Raw genomic sequence first — 20,997 nt, forward strand, 5'->3', positions numbered from 1 at the left:
TTTCTTCTCTTTGGTGCTCCTGTACTGTTTTCAGAATAGTGCAGCTGCTTCGTTTAGGGAGTTTTCTTCTTTTCAGAACCCTCAAACAGATCCAGGCATCAAATTCAACTTTCCAATCAGCGGTAATTACAAGTTCCTGACACCAGCGTTCAAGGCTCTTCTCAACACCTCTACTGCCCGCAATCTCACTTCTTATGCTGCACCATCTCATAGCCACTCCCTGGCTCAACACCTTTTCTGGCCTCCAAGCCTGTGCCACTGCTGTCCTGTCCCTGGGGCCTGTGCTTCCCTCACTCCTTCTCTGCCCAAGTGAAACCTTCTTAACCCTTCAAGGCCCATTTCAAGCCTACCTACTCTACAACAGCTCTCCTGCCCACCTTCTGAATGAGGCTGTTACACCATCCTCTCTGAACTCCCAGAACTCGTGTCAGGAGCCCTGTTCCAGAATTCCTCTCAGACTGCTGGCCTTTGGCCCCCTCTGCTGCAGGCATCTTGGGAGGCCTCTGCAGCCCCGCTATAGTGCCTGGCACAGAGCGTGTGCCCAGCAAGTGTTTACCTTGATGCTTCCAAAGGACTTGACACATCATAACAAAACATATCCCCCTGCCCCCATCTCAAGCCAAGGAAGATCATTTGGGCACATGCTTTCTACCCCATCCAAAGGGATTTCCATGTATTAGTTACTCTTTCCCTCTACAGAATAAACAAAGTCTTTCTGTCTTATTTCAAATCCATTGTTAAAGAACTGCTCCAAGTGCTGTGTCTTCAGTGGCACAGATTCAGAATAAGTTTGTAAAATGCTTGTGTCGGTCCAGCTGAAGAAGCAGCAACAAGCCCTGTAACCTAGCCTCTGCCTTTTCCTCTGGACTCTGACCCCCTAGCCACACAAGCCTGCCCGGCACCCCCAGGCCTGCGCCCCTGCCAGCTCTCAGTGGGCGGCATCTCCCCATGCACAGGGCCCTTTCCTCTGCGTCTCTAGCCCCAGAGCTCCCGCTGCTGCCTCGCTCCCTCCTGCCGCCTCTCTCCCCAACATCCACATCTGGTTCCCCTTCAGCACAAGTTTCACCACAGACAGATTTTGCACTTCGAGGATTTATGGATCCTGCCGCCCCTCCTTGCTTTTGATATGATTCCATTATGTGCTTAAAATGTGGGCTGTGCTCTTGGCTCCGGGGAGCTGTTTATGACAATTCTTTTACAGCCTTAAATTGCTCACCGTTAAGAACCTGAATGTGTTCAGAAGCAATGGCCAGTTGCTAAGACAGAAAACTGCAATGTGTCTCAGATAATTGCTTCAAGAGTGTTCTTTATACAAGATGAATTAAGGCCAATGTTCACCTGGCAGGTACATCCTCTGAGCAGCGCCTTTGACCTTGTCCTCCTGCATCTGCCTGAGACGCTGATTTAGAAGCAAATTAGGAACAACCCCACCCTCACCCCAGGCCCCTCCTTCCCTCTGCTGTGCTCCTTCCTCTGGGTGCTGGAGACCCACTGACAGAGGGTGGCTAGAAATGAAAAATACCAAAATTGGAAACATCTCCCTCTGGATAACAAAGAGGACTGAAAACCATCTTTTATGTTCCCTCTCTGCACCACATTCTTTCGGGAAAAAGCAAAGAATTCCAGGGATAAGGGTGCAAAGTGCTATCCACTGTCCTTTGGGCAAGGACTTCCCTTGACCAGGTTTCTCTTGCCTCCCACCTCCAGCTCTATCTCTCCTTCACCCAATAGACCATCCTACGAGACAAAACCCAATCATATAGCCCTCCAGATTGACATCCTCCAGTGGATCCTTATGACCTAGGTGATGAAGCCCAGACTCCTCCCGGCTCAAGGCCCTGCACAATTTGGCCGTGATCTACATATTCAGCCTTCCAACCCTCCCCTTCCCACCACAATCCCTGCTCTGAACTCTCAGTGCTCTGTAGATGTACTAGCATGCCCTTGGCCTTCCCCTTCCTGAGCAGTTGCTTAACCTGTTGCCTCCACCTGGAAGGTCCTCCTTCGTGGTCTCCTGCCTGTAAAAAGTCTTCCTCCCTCTCCATGAGAGCCTGAAGGCCCACTCTGCCCTCCAAGAGAGTTCACACGTGTGCCTTCCTTTCCTCTCCCCACCCCTACCATGGCAGACCCCAGGGCACTCCACATCTGTGTCCCCGACCACCACTTGAAGGTGGGTGACACCAAACCATGCTGCCACCCTCTGTACTGGATGTATGGTGGCCAGTTAAAATACAGGAATCTCAGTTAAATATAAACTTCAAAGAAACAATGAACACTTTTTTAGATTGAGCATGCTCCCAAATGGGGCTCCCCCAATGGCTCAGTGGTAAAGAATCCATCTGTCAATGCAAGAGCCACAGGAGACGGGGGTTTGATCCCTGGGTGGGGAAGATCCCCTGGAGGAGGGCATGGCAATCCATTCCAATATTCTTGCCCAGAGAATCCCACGGACAGAGGATCCTGGTGGTCTACAGTCCATAGGATCACAAAGAGTCAGGCATGACTGAAGTGACTGAGCATGCACACACATACTCCCAAATATTGCATGGGCATCCTGTATTTTGTTTGTTAAACCTGGCAACCCCAGCTGGATGGAAGCCTGGGACACCATCCAAGGAGAAGAGCTTGGTACCAGATGCCAGCAGCACAGGAGAGGAAAGCAGCAGGAAGACCTGGGCAAAGGAAAAGGGAGTGTTTCTCATTCCCCCTCCTAGTCAGCAGCATACAGCTGTTCTGAGCAGATCTCTAGAGTAGACTGCATGAAGTCAAAGATCAGGTCTGCCACTTGCCAGTAACCTTGGGCAAGCTTCTTAACCTCTCTGTGCCTTGGTTTTCCCACCTGTAAAGTGGGTATAACCTTTTATACACTTTATAACAGATGTGGTTGTTATGAGGATTAAATAAATATTTGTATAACATTTAGAATACTCCTTGACACAGAGTACATGCTATATAAGCATTTTATAAATATAAAGCAAAAGGAATTAGCCAATCAAACCCACAGACTGGGGTGGGGGTGAGTCTAGAAGATAGTATAATAAAAATTATTTTAAAAACAGAACAGACAATTATGGAGCACTCTGTTGTTGTTGTTCAGTCGCTCAGCCATGTCTGACTCTTTGTGACCCCAGGGACTCCAGCACGCCAGGCTTCCCTGTCCTTCACCATCTCCTGGAGCTTACTCAAACTCATGTCCATTGAGTCGGTGGTGCCATGCAACCATTTCATCCTCAGTTGTCCCGTTCTCCTCCTGTCTTCAATCTTTCCCAGCATCAGGGTCTTTTTCAATGAGTCAGCTCTTCGCATTAAAGTACTGGAGCTTCAGCTTCAGCATCAGTCCTTCCAATGAATACTCAGGATTGATTTCTTTTAGGATTGACTTGTTTGATTTCCTTGCAGTTCAAGGGACTCTCAAGAGTCTTCTCCAGCACCACAGTTTGAAAACATCAATTCTTTGGCGCTCAGCCTTCTTTATGGTCCAACTCTCACATCCATACATGACTACTGGAAAAACCATAGCTTTGACTAGACGGACCTTTGTCAGTAAAGTAATGTCTCTGCTTTTTAAAATGCTGTCTAGATTTGTCACAGCTTTTTTTTCCCAAGGAGCAAGCATCTTTTAATTGCATGGCTACAGTTACAGTCTGCAGTGATTTTGGAGCCCCAAGAAAATAAAGTCTGTCACTGTTTCTATTGTTTCCCCATCGATTTGCCATGAAGTGATGAGAGTGGATATCATGATCTTAGTTTTTTGAATGTTGAGTCTTAAGCCAGCTTTTTCCCTCTCCTCTTTCACCTTCATTAAGAGGCTCTTTGTTCCTCTTCACTTTCTGCCATAAGGGTGGTATCATATGCATATCTGAGGTTATTGATATTTTTCCTGGCAATCTTGATTTCACTTACCATGCACTTACTGTGCAACATAACACTATGCTCTGTGCTTGTCCTGTATTAGTTCATTTAATTCTCACCACAATCCCATTTGTAATATTATTATTATTATCCTCTTTACAGACAAGGAAGCAGAGGCACACAGAAATACTGCGTGGTAGTCTAGGGTTCTGAACCAGAAAGTCTGACTCCAGAGCTCACTAGACTGAAGTAAAGTGTGATACATGTCAATTTATTCATCACTCATTCATTGAGAATCTGCTGTGTGCCAGGCGCTGAGCTGGTGCCGGGGCACTGGTATAAAAAGGAAAGAAACAAAACAACCACCTTGCCCTTTGGAGCTCATGAACTGAAGAGGGAAAGTCCTTGAAGAAGGCTTTGCAGGAGTGAGGAGTGGTACTACAGAGAAAATGGGGCTATGCACCATGCAGAGAGCCATGGGCCCTCTCAGACCGAAACAGGGTGGGGAGAGGAGGGCAGAGGTGCCTAGGCAGGGAAGGCGTCCCTGTGAAAAGACCTCTTTGCAGATTCATTAGGTAAAACAGCAACCAGCCTGGCCCAGAGGCAAAGGGCCTTCAGGAAGAACAAGCAGCCAGCAAAGGCCTGGAGCTAGGAAGCAGCTTAATGTTTTCCAGAAACTCTTACAGAGGCCTGGAAAAGAAGCTAGAACCCAGGCTGCCAACACAAAGCAGTGGTAAGGCAAGGCGGGACAAGGCAAGGTGATGCTGCTGGGATAGGTCATGAGCTATGCCAAGAAAAGTAGGGACAGCACCAAAGATGGGGCCTGGTCCTCAGTGCAGGGTTTACCTGCACCACCGAGGACTCTATGTGTCTCTTCTGCGGGGCCAGCCCATGGCAGCCATGCCCAACCCCTATCATGGGGGTTTGCCCCAAGCCTCGCTCTTTCACTGAACGCTCCTGAGTTCCTTTTATACTAAGAACATTCAAATAAGTTGGAAAGCAAGGAGAGAAGCTTTAAAAGACGCCCGAAGTCCCACCACTCAAAGAGAATGATGTTTGTATCTCTGTCTTTGCCATGTTTTATACAGTGGTTGCTGTTTTACATACTTGCAATCACAGGGTTTACATGACCTTATGTGGTCTCTACGTACTACATGAGCATTTACTCCGTGGAATTCCTCAGATCCTGTAATCATGAGTTCACACCCATATAATATTTCATTTAGAACTTTCATTGTTTAGGTAACAATTCCCTTGCGTTGGGCTTTCAGGTTAACTGTTTTTAACAAAGAATATCTTTGCATGTGGCATTTCTCCTTTGTCAACTTTTAAAACAGATTTTCTGAAGTGGATTAAAAGGATGAAATAGTTTTACGTGAAACACTCTGGATACATTCAATAAATATGATTTCCCCGAATCTCACCCTGCTAGTAATGGTTATGTGGCCTTTCCTCAGTTTGCAGCTTTAGACATTACTATTTAAAATAAATATTTCACTATTGTATGCCACAATACTGAAGCATTAATGTGCTTTACCTCGACTGTTAATGAGGATGAACATTCTTTCATGGGTTGGCTAATCACTGCTTTTCTTCCTTTTTCCCCCAGTTGTCCTCTGATGGCCTTTGCTCATTTGTACATTAGGGCCTTCTTTGAAAATGCATTTGCCTTCATTCTTAACGTAGTAAAGATGCCTGTCTGCAATGAGGTAGTGTTGAATGAATAAATGCTACCTGTCTGTCTGTCATATTTGCTGCCAGCATTCTCTCGCATGTTGGGAGAATCCACAGCACCTTCAGTCAACCCTCAGCTGCCATGGGGCTGTTGCTGCTGCTGCTGCTGAAGTCGCTTCAGTAGTGTCCAACTCTGTGCAACCCCATGGACTGCAGCCTATCAGGCTCCTCTATCCATGGGATTTTCCAGGCAAGAGTACTGGAGTGGGTTGCCATCGCCTCCTCTGGCCATGGGACTGACTGGAGCCTAATTCAACACTGCCTGGCTACATCCTGCACCACTTTTTCTGGGCTTATGATGCTCAGGCTCCCTAAGCATTCCAAATGTAAAGAACTTGGGGAACCTCAGTCCTACATCCTCTCCACCTCAGAGCAAGGCCCTGGGAAGGAGGTCAGTATACAAGACTGCTAAAGAAGAACTATCAAAGATGAGGCAGCTGGTTGCCCTGGGTTCCACGGGTTGGACACTCAGAGAAAAGCATGCAGACTTCAGCAGAAGGAGGGGCTTAGAGGATGGGGCACCCACCAGGCTCACACACAGCCAGCAGCTACACCACCCAATGAAAGCAGGTATCTTGGGGTGCTTCCCATTGTAATGAGTGGTTGTCAGGGCCAGACAGGTCTTTGGAGCCCAGGATTTCACTGTGGTCTAAGCAGATGGGGCAGGACCTGGCTGACGTTCATGCTCTGGAATGCTTGTGTGATGCCCACCCCCATTTCTGGGTCTCAACATCGTCATCTGCAGAATGAAGGCTAGGTGGGGCACCAGCACCTTTCAGTTCTGGAATCTAGGATGGCTCTGTATCATCAGGGAAGTACAAAGGGATTCTCCCTCTGAGAAGGTCAGTACTGGGAAGGCCCAGGGGTAGGGGCAGAGAAGAATCCATATGTCTCCCAGCTCCCAGGGCGGGAAACCGGCTTTGACCAGTCAAGATGCACCTTCTCAGCAGACTTAGGAGTGATAGATGAAAGCTTACACTTTGTCTTGGGATCCCAGATGAGCCCCCAAGATGATAGCTTACTGTGAACAGTGCTGCCAGATTCATAGCCTCTGAAGAAGAAGATTTAACCCTGGGACCAAAGACAGTCTCAGTCACTCAGAGTTTTGTGTAGATTTTATTAAAGCAACAGGGATAGAGAAAGATCCCAGCAAGAGGCACTGGAAGGGGGCAGGAGAGTCCTCCCCCTTGCCAGTTTTTGCAAGGCATCTTATACTCATTAGTAAACTGTTGATCATAGATAAAAGACACACCTCAAGGCTGAGAGAGTTCCACCAGGTGCAGCTCTCTCCCACAACATACATATCTGCACAAGGGGAGCCTTCTCTGAACTAGATGTCTCTGGACAAGATATATTGTCTAAGTCTTAAAGGAAAACAGACTTTTAAACAAGATACATAGTTTCATTAACATAGGTTCAGTTGCTCAACTGGGTCCAACTCTTTGACCCCATGGACTGCAGCACACCAGGCATCCCTGTCCATCACCAACTCCTGGAGCTTGCTCAAACTCATGTCCATGGAGTCAGTAATGCAGACTCATTAAGTTCATTAACATATCTTAAGAAAAGCATTTCCATGAATAAGATGTACTATTTTGCAGTTAGCAGTTCAAGGCTGGAAAAAAGTTACTTTCAGGAAGAGCCGACTGTCGATTGTTTTTATAGCAACACAGAATTAAAGGAGCCTCCTACATGGTTAAAGCGTAATAAAGGAATGCTGAAAAAAAAAAGTACCTTTGTCTCCTCCTGTGGCTTGGGGAGCTCTGGCCTCCCTAGCGAGACCTGCCTAGCCTTTAACCCTTTCAGGAGGCCAGTGCCCAGATACCTGTGGGGTTTCCTAGAAAACCACACTACTGCTCACTCACCTCCTTCTCCTCCCCAAGGTCTTTTTTCTAAAGCCAATGCCCCGGGGAAGAACTGGTTTGCCTGGAAATATGGCATTACCAATGGGCACCCTTAACCACCCCCTACACACACACTCACACATGCATGTGTGCACACACACACCCATGACCTTATAGTCTACACAGCCTGAACTCAGCAGTGCTCTCTCACATCTCTGGGCTTTTGCCTGAAACATGCTTCTTAAATTTACTCAGAAGGTACGGAATAAGCCGCTACTATGTGCCACACACTGCTGCGGGCACAAAGGACGAGTAAGACAGATCCAGTACCTACCGTCACAGAACCAGGAAATCAGAGGATGACCACGATATACTCCAGAACAAACATGACAACAGTGCAATGCGAGGGCTTCCCTGGTAGTCTGACGGTTAAGAATCCACCTGCCAATACAGGGACACAGGTTCGATCCCCGGTCCAGGAAGATCCTATATGCCTCAGAGCAACCAAGCCCATGTGCCACAGTTACTGGAGCCCAGCCCACGCCCAGAGCCCATGCTCCAAAACAAGAAAAACCCCACCACCACAACGAAGAGCAGCCCCCACTCACCACTAGAGAAAGCCCACAATGAAAACCCATAAATAAATAAATCTTTTAAAAACACCATAAATAAATAAATCTTTAAAAAAAAAAGTGTAACATGAACTTGTTGTCCATACGATATAAAAAGTAACATAGGTCAATGGCACAGAGAGTGACTGCTGGGAGGGAGAGGGCTGGGGATGCCAGTGCAATGGGGTCTGAAGAGTGAATATTCGAGCTGAGGCTTCGGTAAGAAGAGGGCCAGCTGCCCACATCTGACTGGGGAAGAGCAGGTTGGGCAGAGGGGCCAGCAGGTGCAAAGCTGCTGAGACGGGGACAGGGTGGACACATGTGAGGGGTAAGACAAGGCAGTGTGGTGGATGCTGGTCACGAGACCCCATAGAGACCTGCTGGGGATTTGAGTGGGGCTCTGGGTGAGCTCAGGAACAGAAGGGCTTTAAGCAAGGGGTCCTCCTGAAGATCACTGTGTGAGGAGCAGGGACTGGAAAGGGGCAGGAGTGGCCTCCCTCCCACTGTCACCTGGTGAACTCCTTCTCATCCTTCAAATGCCAACCCAATGGGCACTTCCCCGGTCAGGTCATAATACCAGCTTCCCTTTATTGCACCTAGCTCTGAGGTAATCTCATGTGTGTCTGTGGTCACTTGATTAATGTCTTTCTTCTCCACTAGACTCTTTGCTCCTTGGGGTCAGGGGCACATCTGCCTCACTCATCCTCACACATTTTTGTCATTTGGCGGCACCAGGTCTTGGCTGCAGCACACAGGATCTCTAGTTGCGGCATGCGAGCTCTTAGCTGTGACACATGGGATCTAGTTCTCTGACCAGGGATTGAACTCAGGTCCCCTATACTGGGAGCGCAGAGTCTTAGCCACTGAACCACCAGGGAAGTCCTTGCCTCTGCTCATCTTAAATCCCCAGCACCATGCAGGGAGCCTGGCGTGCAGTGTATGCTCAATGGATATGATCACATCAAGACCCTGGGGCAGATCCCCAGCCTCAGCCCATTTTCCACTTCCTCAAGGGATGGCTCCTCGCTTCTGCTTCTTCCTTTTCGTCTGCCTCTTCTATAGAACCCAGCATGACTGTAAATAGCTGTGGCATTGTCACACACACACACGTGCACACACACATACCCACTAGACTGAGCTCCAGAGAGCAGGGCATGTGTGAGTCCTTCACTGTATGCCTAGGATCTCCTCAAGTCATGTGATGCCATTGTACATACAAAGAAGTACCTCACCCATTTGAACCTCCACCTACTCAAAGATTTCCCACTTGAGCTTGGTAAAAACTCTGTGCCCTGAAGTTAGGGTCAAACCCCTCTTCCTTCTCCCAGCTGAGCAGCTTCACCCACAGACCCACCAGCAGCAGGGGCCCCTGTCCTTCCCTGGACCCACAGTCCCAGAATTGCTCACATAAACAGGGATGAGCCCTATTTGCAAAGATACAATGGCTATATTTTGCAAACCAAAAATGAGCATGCACAGACTAAGGCTTAAACCTGGGGACAAAACACTGGAATGTCTGACCTCTGATCTGGTCCAGAAAGTTGGAGAAATGTGGTCCCTATTTTTAGGGTCAACTACTTCCTCCTATTACAGCACAATGCCCATGGTCCCTAGTGCTGTTAGATCCCACTTAATTAATCAGCATATTCTTGAAATAAATATGATAAAAATAATTTTGTTAAATATATATATATATTTCAGAGGCTCTGCAAAAGTCATGTATTAAAGAAATTCCCTTTGGAGAATAAAAAAGTACTATATTTTTGGAGGGCAATTTGCAGTAAAAGCCTTAAAATGGGCATGCCCCAAGGCCTAGTGATTATATTTCTGAGATATGATTCAAGTTTTAAAAGGCTATGGCAAAACTGAGCTACAAGTATATTTGTCATACAGCTCTGCTTATAAAAGTATATCATTCAAAATAACCCAAATGTCCAGCAGAGAGCAAGTAATTAAAATAGTTACGGTGCACCCATACAATGGGACATACTGCATCCAAAATACTAATAATCATCACTTATTAAGCACTTAGTTTGTGCAAAAGACCCCCTTAAAAGCTTTACATGCACCATCTCATTTAATTCTTATCAAGCTGTAGGTACCCTTATCATTCCCATCTCACAGATGAGAGAATCAGTACCCAAAAAGGTTTGGTTACAAGTCAAGGTCACACAGCTAGTAGCTAGGACTCACACCCAGGCAGTCTGACTCCAGACTCCAAGCTCTTAGCCATTATACTATATGGCCTCAAACAATACCATTAAAAGAGATATTGTAGAAGCAAGACCAGTCACATGGGACAATGCTGATGATGTAATGATAGGTAAAACAAGCCAGTTATTATATAGGACATGCAAGCTGATCCCACTGATGCACATGCATGGTAAGCAAAACAGAAGGGTTTGCAAAGATAACACTGTAGCATCTTGGTGTTGATTGCTGAGTGGATGGAATTATGTGTGTATTTTTTATGTTTTCTTAGGCTTGTGTTTTCTGATTTTTCCGTAACAAACATGCTAATTTTGTATTATTTAAATTTTTTAAAAATTAACATAAATGACAAAAATCACTCCCTTGCCCTTATCCTCTGCATAAACCCATCAGTTGGCCTTGCTTTAAGTATAGAGACCACTGCTTGCATAGGATTCAGGACATGGCCTGAAGCCCATTCACAGGCTCTGCTGGCTCTTCACGGCTCAGCTTCCCCACCAGGCAGCCAAGGCTCTCTCAGGAGGAAGAGACGGCAGAGCCTCTTCCCACCCTAGCCCTCAGCAGCCTGTTCATCCCATCCCCCCAGGATCCTCTCTGGCACTTGAGCCCCCAGGGAGCTGCTGAACTGACAGCACAGAGCTGTGAGAGCTGCCAGAGCCTGGCAGCTTCTGCCCTGGCTCCAGCTCTGGTCTGGAAGCCAAGTCCAAGGACCCTCGGAGTCTGAGACACTCTGTCTTCTGTTGCCGGGTCTTTCAAGGAAATGCTTCACCAAGTGAAGGGCACACAGGCCTGAAGGAAGCCAAATGGCCCAGGGACAGGAGCCCCAGATCTGCAGCCACACCACCAGGGCCCCTCCTGGCCCCACCTGCTTCCTGGCTATGTGATCTTAGGAAGTCATTTCTTCTCTCTGTGTGGGTATTCAGGTGCTTCAGTCGTGTCCAACTCTTTGTGACCCCACGGACCATATCCCACCAGGCTCCTCTGTCCATGGGATTCTCCAGGCAAGAATACTGCAGTGGGTTGTCATTCCCTCCTCCAGGGAATCTTTTCGACTCAGGGACTGAAACTTCATATCTTATATCTTCTAAATTGGCAGGTGGGTTCTTTACCACTAGCGCCACCTGGGAAGCCCTTCTCTCTGAGCCTGTTCCAATAATACCCATCAAGTAAGGAAATTAAAATACCAACTTCGAAAGAAACTTGTAAAAAAAAATGGAATTTTATGTGCGTGTATATATATACACATATATATAGACACACATAGACACACATCAACACGACTGAAGTGACTTACAGCACAGCACATAGACACGCATATACACATGTATATACACACATATATACTATATATAAGTATACATAATATATCATAGATACACATAAAATAATGATGCCAGTAGGTAACATTTCCTGGGCACTAACTGCTGGTCAGGTACTCAAACACTTTTCACCTCTGATCTTACGGAATTCTCACAGCTGCACTGTGACTCCTCCCACCCTATAGACAATGAGAGTGGCTTAGAGTGGTTAAGTCACCACTGGTAACTCATGGAGCTGGAATTTCTGTCATCATGCCTGGGTCCACACTACACCATACATCCTGGCACAATGTCCATGGCATGGACTTCATCCAGATGGTTATCACTGTCATGTCTCCCTGCCCAGCCACCACCTAAGTTTTGAGAATGATGTGACAGTGGAACCTGTGATGGCCTGTGGGACCACATACTTTTGGAAGCCTTCCTTTCAGAGTAACCAAGCGTCTCACACACGTTCTTTGAGCCAGTTCCAGGATCACAGGACACGGCTGCGCTGCTGTACATCCTTCCCGTGACCACTCTCCAAACCTGGCCTGTGCTCTGGCCACGAGGGCTGCTGGCCCAATAGAGGCAGCTCACGCCCTAGAGTCAGGCCTGCTGGCATTCACACCTGGCACTGCCCCAAATCCCTTTCAGGTCTCAGAAAATCTGGGCCTCGGGCCTGGGTCTCCCCTCGCGGCTCACGACAGCAGGCCAGAGGGAACCTTGTGAATCAGAAGAGCGTGCCCTTAGGCAGCCTCTCTCCACCGTCAAGTGGCGCCGGGCACTGGCTCTGTGTGCTTGCCAGACCCTGCGTGTGCAAGCGTGTGAAGGAGAGAGCGTGTGACAGCGAAAGGGTAGCGGATGTGAGCTTTGGAGGAGCGAGTGCGCGCGTGGCTCCGAGTGTGCGCTGCTGCGATCGCGGTCCGGGGCGGGCGGCGGGCGGGGAAGGTCTCCTCCCCCCGCCGCGTTGAGAAATCTCAGTGAGTCACCGAGTGGTTCTGCATATTAATGAGCTCGCTCGCAGTGAGGGCAGGAGCGGATTTAAAAGAGGCCTGGGCGGGCGGAGGGAGGCTGTGGAGAGAGCCCAGAGCCGAGCGCACAGCGCAGCGCGCTGCCACAGCCCCGAAGCTCCCACCGACGGGCGCAGCGGGAGTGAGCGGAGCCGGGAGGCGCGCTCCGGGCAGAAAGAGCCGAGCACAGCACACGGACGCGCGGGCGCCCTCCCCGAAAACCTGCTCGCGCCGCGCCTCTCGGCCAGCATGAGGCTCCTGACCGCCGCGCTGCTCCTGCTGCTCCTGGCGCTGTGTGCCGCGCGCGTGGACGGTGAGTTCCTGGGAGGTCCCTGGGCGCCTGCCCGGCCCGTCCTGGGGAACCCCCGGCGCCAAGTGCTAAGCGTCCCGGGATCCCGGAGGGTCTGGGCGGGCATCTAGGGTGGTCAGAGTTGCGACGGAGACCCCGCGCGCAACTGAGCGATCCCCCGCGCGATCTCTCTTTCAGGGTCCAAATGCAAGTGCTCCCGAAAGGGACCCAAGATCCGCTACAGCGACGTGAAGAAGCTGGAAATGAAGCCAAAGTACCCGCACTGCGAGGAGAAGATGGTTATGTGAGTTCTCGCTCTTCGCCGTGAGCCTGTGCGCGCTGCTCTTAAACCCGGTGCTGGGGCACAACTTGGGGCTGGGTCAGCCTAACAAACCTTTCTCTCAGCCTTTGTCAAGGCCTTGGCGAGCCTTTGCAATTGCCCAGCGAGTCCTTAGGACGCTGGCACGGCAGTCTGGAAGAGTTTGAAAAAAGGGTCACAGTACTGTGCTCCGGAAACAGCCTCTCCCCTGAGTTCACCCTTGCTAGGTGACGGATAGCCATAGCCTAGGTGTGGCACAGTCCACCTTTCTAGGACAATCCAGGGTTAAATGGTTTCCCTGTGCCAACTTAGAACAACCAGATTGAAGTCACTCAAAATACACCCAGAACTAGTAAACTTGAACCCAAACTGAGGCGTGCTGCCTTCCTGTTACTGGGGAGAAGATTAAAACATTGTCTGAAGTCCTAGGAACCTCCTTTCAGGGCCTTTTTCTGGATGGGGGACTATGGCCATCTGGTTTTTGGCTTCCAGCGATTCCTCAGTCTTCCAACACCAGCTGGACTTCTGCGGGTTCCTGTGGAAAGGGCTCTGCTGGGGTTAACATGCCATGAGGCTGGAGCACTGCTTGGTGGGGATGCAGAGAATATTTTAAAAAGTGGGGCAGAGCAAGAGAACACTGAGTTTCCTTGCTCCTCTGCCTTCCCAATTAACCACTTGAGGCCAGCACCACTGTTTCCCCATCAATACGCTCTTGGCCAGGAAGGGAGCCCTTGGCAAACCCGCTACCAAATATCTGCCACGGACCATTGGCCCCTCTTCCCCTCCCCCAGAAACAGGACACACTTTATTCTCAGTCTGGGCAAGTGCCTTCCATTCTCTGGCCCTGCTGGCCCAAAGGCCTCCACACAGTGTCTGCACGGCAGCTCCCACCCACCCCCCGACCCCTCCCACTGCCACCTGGGGGCTGCACAGTGGCGCTGAAGTTAGGGAAGTTCAGAAAATACTGGGCCTGAGCTGAATCCCTCTGCCTTCTTTCCTGGGTACCTAAAGTGACTCCTGTCCCCGCCCCTTACCTTGCAGACCAAGGTCCAGAAAAACTACCAGAAAAGGGTAGGGGGCCAGAGGTCACACAGTTGAGGGAAGAGCTACAAGCCCCTCAGGGTTTTCAGCTCTCTCAGGCTGAAAATGACAGAGACATGGCAAGTTAACTCTGCATTCCTCTCAGTGCTGAAGGATGCCCCACACACCAAGCTGAGCTACTGAGTCCTCACAGGAGAAATGGAATAGGATATGAGATGTAGTGACATCTCCAAAGGACAGAACCTGCCGTCAACAGGCTTGCTCTTTTTCGTGGCTACACTTTTCAGGATAGAAAGGAAACTGACAGCAGGCAAGTGTGTGAGAAGGCTTTATGTAGCCTTGTGAAAACTTGCAGGGGTCTCAGGACACCCCTGCACACACCCTCTTCTAAACCTCCACTTCACACCCAGGACCCAACCCCGGTCCCTGAAGAGCTGGAGGTCTTCTCCCTTCTTAAGCTCCTAGAGCTCTTCAGACTGCACGAGGGACCAGCATTTTTGGCCAAAGCAGGTTTTTAGCCCCAAAGCGGAACTAAAGAAAGTTTTCCAGCTCACCCTGTGTCACCTAGACATCTCTGATGAGGCTCAGGGTGCAGCCTGCTTTGCAAGTGGGAGTCCTTGCACTCAGAAGGATCCAGGAGAGTCAAGAATCTAGAAAGGGCAATCTGTTTCACGTACCCCCTGAGCTCTTACTGAATCCCTCAGTATCCCAGAATGGCTAAGGACAGGGACACAGGGCCCAGAATTTCTGCATAATTGCTGGGGGCAGAAATCCTCATGTCTTCACCCCACAACTAAGTTTCCAAGTCCCCGTGTTATAACTGAGCATTTGAGCTCCGTGGGGTCCTCCCCTGCTGCCCCAATCTTCAGGATGTGGGATCCTCAGCCTGCACACTGACCTAACTGAGGAGGGGGTTTTTATCTGGCTTGGCCACAGCCTTTTATTCCAAGTGCAAAAGCAGCATTGTAGGCAGAGAGCAACACACAGGCTAAATTCCTGTGGAGCGACCAGGTACTACGGGGGAGGGAATTGGACTCCACTCCACAGCAGTGCCCCATGCTTGAGATCTGGCACAAGGGACCCAGGCAGTCCCAGGTCTCATAGAGAGGGCTGGCGAAGGCAGAACCCAGCCACCTGGCATTAGCACAAGGCCTGTCCCTGCCCTGGGAGGCTGAGGCCATGGTGAGGGCCCTGGAAACTCAGAGCACAGGGAAGGGAAGAGAACAGGCTGCCCATAAATACTCTGTCCCCACTGCGGTATCACAATTCGATTTCCTCTCCTGGTCAACTGGCAGACCTAGAGTTCATGGCAACCCTGATCCTTTCTAGAACCTGGCCCGGGCACCCTAACACTTCAGTTAGGAACCCACAGAGTGCTAGCGGACTGCACTCCCTCCCTTGCCACTCCTCCCACCCCATCCTCCAACCAGCTCTCTCTGCCCCCTCAGCCTGCACCCCAGCACCCAGCATGCCTCCCTCCTGCGTGCGACCTCCCAGGGAATGGCATCCTCACCTCTTGCCTTGCCTTCCCTTCTCCCATGTCCACTAGCTGGGCCCTCATTCTTGAACACCATCCTTCCTCCTTACCTGAGCTCCTGCCACCCTGGCCCAGTCCTGGCCGAGAAGGACACAGCAGTTCTGGGCAGCAGCCTCTCCTGCCCTCCCCCGCTCCCAGCCTGGACCTCACAAGGCTTCTCCTTGGCCATCCTGTCTTCCATGACAATGGCTAATAACAGTAACTGTTCATGGTGCTAGGCAATTTACATAGATTATATCTTTAACCATCTCAATAACCCTAAGAGGTAGGTCCTATCATTATACCCATGTTATGGATGAGCAAACTGGGTTCAAAGAGGCTCCCAGAGATAGATCTGGAATGCAAACCCAGGCTCTACACTCTGTACAAAGCCACCTGCTTCTCTACCATGTGGCTAGATCTCCACTGGTGTTGGGACACTGGTGGATAGAGACCTGAAGGGCAGTCTTATTTTCCTTCCCAAGGGTGAGATAACTGGGACTTCACACTCAGGAGTCAGAATGGGCTTCAAGGCCAACAAGACAGCTTCAAGGTCAACAAATGCCCAGCCCCAGAACAATCTGCAGAGGATCCAGGGAACTAGGGTTTAGAAGATCAGACAGAGACCACAGCACATTCAAGCCCAGCCATGGAGTGCCTCAAATCCAAGGAATGAGGTCTTGGCACATATACCATGCTGGCGTTAGCTCTTTCCACGTCTCCATCCCAGGTTTGGAGAAGCTGGAAGGGTCCCCTGACATCTGTTCCCTAAGGGAGGCATGAGTGCTGTGGGGGGTGGGGAGGGACTCTCCCAGACTCTGGGGGCTCCAGCAGAAAAAGTGACAGCCCATCACTCTGTACAAGGCTAGACCTGAATGTGGAGTCAGAGATTAAGGGGACAACCAGAAACTTTTATGAAGGAACCAGGGAGGGCACATATGGGTAGGGCGCTTTGAAAGGAGGCCACAGTCTCTCAGTGTCCTGACCGGGAGCCACACGGAGGGGCTGTCATTCTGGCTTCTCAATCCTCCACCTCACCTTCCTCCATTTCAGCATCACCACCAAGAGCATGTCCAGGTACCGGGGTCAGGAGCACTGCCTGCACCCCAAGCTGCAGAGCACCAAGCGGTTCATCAAATGGTACAACGCCTGGAACGAGAAGCGCAGGTATGGCCCACCACCCCTCACCTTCCTTCCCACCATCCTACCAAAGCCAGATCCTCGACTCCCTCGAGGTCATCTAGCCTTTCTAAGGCATGAATGCCCACCACAGTTGTCACAGTAAGCAGATACCCAGATGCTGCTTACGTACTCCCAGGGACAAGGAACTCACCACTTAGTGCTATACTTACTGCTCTCTTGGACAGCTGTAAGCATCGAAAGTTCTTTAGTGAACTAAAGTTTGTGATAGTCTTAATTCCTCTCCTTATTTAGGTAACTTAAGTTTTCTGACCCCTAGTTTCCCCTGGTCGAACGGCTGGATGAACACCTGGCGTGGATCTCTCGGTGATTTGTGTGGTTTGGTGAAACACAATTGCTTAAGGTTCATTAACTCTAAAACTGGCTACAACCACAAGATGATGAGGATAACTCCTTGCCAACCACACCATCTTCCCTCAAGGTGCCCCATGCCCCTCTGCTGCCCAGAAACCTGATAAACTCCTTCTGCGGCAGGTGCAGGGAAGGACCTTGGGCTTGACCCTTTAGAATCAGAGCCACTCTTACCCTAAGGGGCAGCAACGGCCAGCTGACCAGAGCCCTGAAACAGATGTCTGCCCTCTTTGGGCTGTTTCCCCATTTTCAGAAAAGAGCTTTCCGAGTCAGATCTTCCTGGCTCTGATCGCCTCAGGTCCCATGTCTGTCCTCAAAGGGCAGACAAGTTCCTGGCTCCCCTGTGCTTCCTAAAGGTGAGCCTGTCCTGGAGCAGACCTGCCTCTCACACACTCAGAGACTGTTTACACTGTGTTCGCAGAGCATGATTAGGAAGCGTGCACACACATGTACACATGTGCATGCACACACACACACACACACACACAGGTGAGTTCCTCAGGAGCTGGGGCCTGCACCTCATCCCACAGGGGAGCTCAGTGCGGGTGGGGAGTGACTCGCCTGGGAGCACAAGTCAGGGAGCTAGGTCTCCTGGTGTCACCGGAAGGTGACCTCCTACAGCAGTGCCAGCCCCGCCCTCCCACCCCACTTCCACCTACCAGCAGGCCCTTCCAGCCTAAGCTCTGCCCATGACCAGCTCTCCAGTAGCTGACGCTTGGGCCCATCCCCAGTACCTGGGCCTTTTGTGCTGCTCCAAAACTGCCTCATCTGCAGTTGCTTGAAATAGAAAGTGATGAGAGCGAGAGATGATTTCCTATAAAATCTGATGAGAATGAAGCCCTTTTTCTGGTCAGGGCAGGCAGCTCACATGACACACGCAGGACATGTCCTGTCCAGTCCCGTCCAGTCACCCTCCGGGCCCTGCGTCATCAAAAGTGGAATGAGGCTACTGCAGGGCCAGTTCGCAGAAGCACTGGCAAGTCTTCGTCAGGTTGCTGGGAGATTCAGGCTTTTGTGCACTTTGTCCCCTACCCCTCCACCTGGGCTTTGAGGAAAAGGGGCAGGTCTGGCCCATGCAACCCTGCTTTTTTTGTTCCTGCAGATTCCATGGATGAGAGCATAAGGGCACCTCTGCTCCCAGGCCTCCTATCACTTTCTTACAAAAGGAGTTCATCCCTCCTTCCTAACTTCCCATGGGGCACTAATGGTAAAAAACCTGCCCACCAATGCAGGAGACACAAGAGACATGGGTACAATCCCTGGGTCGGGAAGATCCCCTAGAAGAGGGCATGGCAACCCACTCCAGTAGTCTTGCCTGGAGAATCCCATGGACAGAGGAGTCTGGTGGGCTACAGTCCATGAGGTCACAAAGAGTCGGACACGGCTGAAGTGACTTAGCACCACATGCCCTCCTTCCTAGAATGTCGAGGTGTCCTGGAAAAGGATGTGGGCATTTCCTTGTCCTCCTCACCTCCCCTTCCTCTATAAAGGTTGAAAATGTCTCCGTGGAGACAAAGGAACTACTTTTTTTTCTTGGCCACACCACACTGCATGTGGAATCTTAGTTCCCCCATCAGGGATCATACCTGCATCCCTTGCATTGGAATGCATAATTTTAACCACTGGACTGCCAGGGAAGTCCCAATAAAGGAACTATCTTGAAGTCATCTTTGCAGAGAGAGGAGAATGCTGAACCTTGAACAGAGGCAGGGTAAGGCAGCAGCCAACCCAGGCTATGGGCAAGACTAGAGAGCTCCCAGAAGCTCAGAGCCCAGAGCCTTCACTGCCACCAGAAGCGGAAGCATAAGGCATTTGATTTCAGTGCATAATTACTCAGAAATCAGAACCAAGGCAGAGGGAGTGATGGACTCTCTGAATGTGACATGTGGCCCCACGGCAGGCAGCCATGAGGCAGGAGGGAAGGAATTTAAGGACCTAAACAGAGCTGGCTAGGGAGGTGAGGGGAAAAGGCAGCTCGGGAGCGCTCGCAGGCCTGGTAACTGCTAGAGGAAGTGACCTGGCACCCCTGGCCTTGGTGACAGCTGCAGCCCCGCCAACCATCCTTGGGTCTGAGGCACTGCCTGCTAGAAGTGGGATTTTTTTTTTCCTGGAGGACACGTATGATTGACAAAACACAAAGATACAAGCCTAAATGGGGGGCGGGGGTGCCCCTGTCCGCTCCCCTCTGCATCCACACTGGAGACAGATGTCATTCCCACCACTGACATTCTGTGTGCATCAGGCTGACTTTAAGTCTCCTGTGCCTGGTCTCCTCATACACCAGGATGGTTTGCTTCCTAGAGCTTTGAGGATAAAAAGAAACTGCAGAGGTGGAGGCTGTTTAGAAAGGTCAAAGCCGGGTTCAGGGGAGCTTTCATGGCCATGTGAGGGCCTCCTCTGTGATGTCCCTGCTCCTCCCCGGCTCCTGCGGTCCTGGGAGAGGCACTCCCCAGGCCAGGAACAGAGCAGCTCAGACACCAGCCTGCGTGTTACCTGCCTCATGTCCTGAGCCACTGACGTGGGTGTTTTCTCTTCCCAGGGTCTACGAAGAATAGGGTGAAAAATCCCTAATGGGAAAACTTCACACCGGTTGGGAAACAAGCAAAGGACTTTGCAGATTCAAAAAACAAACCCTTTCTTTCTCACAGGCATAAGACACAAATTAAATATTGTTACAAAGCACTTTTTACCGAGGGTCAGTTTTTACATTTTATAGCTGTGTGCAAAAGGCTTCCAGATGTGAGATCCTTCTCTCGCGCTCCAGATTTCATCACAAGCCGCTTTTTACTGAAAAGTGGGGAAACTCATGCCTTTCCTTTGTATTAAAAAAAAAAAAAATGCTTTTTTTTTTTGTCCAGACATCACTGTACATCTGAGCTTTATAAGCGCCTGGGAGGAACAGGGAACTTGGTTGAGACATTTCATAACAGCATCGCTCCCTTCCTAGTGCAGGAAGCTTCCGCTCAGAAGTCCTGGCGCCTCGGCACAGGGGCCACGAGCTCTCCTGGGCTCATAGCCGGTCACAGCCTTGGGGGGATTCGGCAGCGGCCCCAGTCACAGGGCAAGCCAGACCAGATTTCTCTGCATCTGCTCTTTGACGAACTCAAGTTTGGCTGTCAGAGAAATATGCTTCATCCCTGCGGTTAATTTTTACACATCCTTGAAAACATTTCCAAGATCCTCAGATGGTGAAGCAGATAGATGGTCCTTAAGGAAGGGGTTGGGTCTTCTCTCTAACGTGAGCATTTGTGAAAAATTCACCGCTTCAACCTTTAATGCTTTGAAAGCCCCTGAAGTTACTGACACTGTCAGTGAAAATCTTAGGAGAAAATTTAAATCTACACAAATACATGCACAATATACAACTACAGACACACGTGCTGTTGACGAGCAAGAGCCTTCAAAGCCTGTTTCTTTCCCTCTCGACAATGGAATATGCAGTACTAAAGCAATCTCTCTGTGATTCTCGACGTAACCCTTCAGTGTTAAACAGTGCAGTCTTCTGGTGCAGTCCTCTTTAAGATGACCACATGCCCTTCCCTTTGTAAATATTCTCTTAGGAAGGCCAGCCCTACATGGGCCCCTTCGTTATATGCCGCATTGCTCTATGGTGTCATATGCTATGTAAATGTCAGGAACCATTAGCATTGCATGCAGGTTTGATATTCTTTCTAAGACAAAAAGAAAAGTAATAAAATATATTTGAAATGTACCAAAA

The 20,997-nt window shown here is 49.9% G+C and overlaps 1 protein-coding gene across 1 annotated transcript; it reads left to right on the plus strand.

Moving 5' to 3' along the window:
• The first annotated feature begins 12,557 nt into the window (after positions 1–12,557).
• On the plus strand, positions 12,558–20,997 carry CXCL14 (C-X-C motif chemokine ligand 14). Its single transcript, XM_027546445.1, has 4 exons — positions 12,558–12,876; positions 13,051–13,156; positions 16,782–16,895; positions 19,819–20,997. The coding sequence occupies exons 1-4, from the start codon at positions 12,813–12,815 to the stop codon at positions 19,832–19,834; spliced, it is 300 nt and encodes a 99-aa protein (XP_027402246.1). The 5' UTR covers positions 12,558–12,812; the 3' UTR covers positions 19,835–20,997.

Source organism: Bos indicus x Bos taurus, chromosome 7 (genome assembly GCF_003369695.1).
Source record: "Bos indicus x Bos taurus breed Angus x Brahman F1 hybrid chromosome 7, Bos_hybrid_MaternalHap_v2.0, whole genome shotgun sequence".
Classification (NCBI taxonomy): Eukaryota; Metazoa; Chordata; class Mammalia; order Artiodactyla; family Bovidae; genus Bos; species Bos indicus x Bos taurus.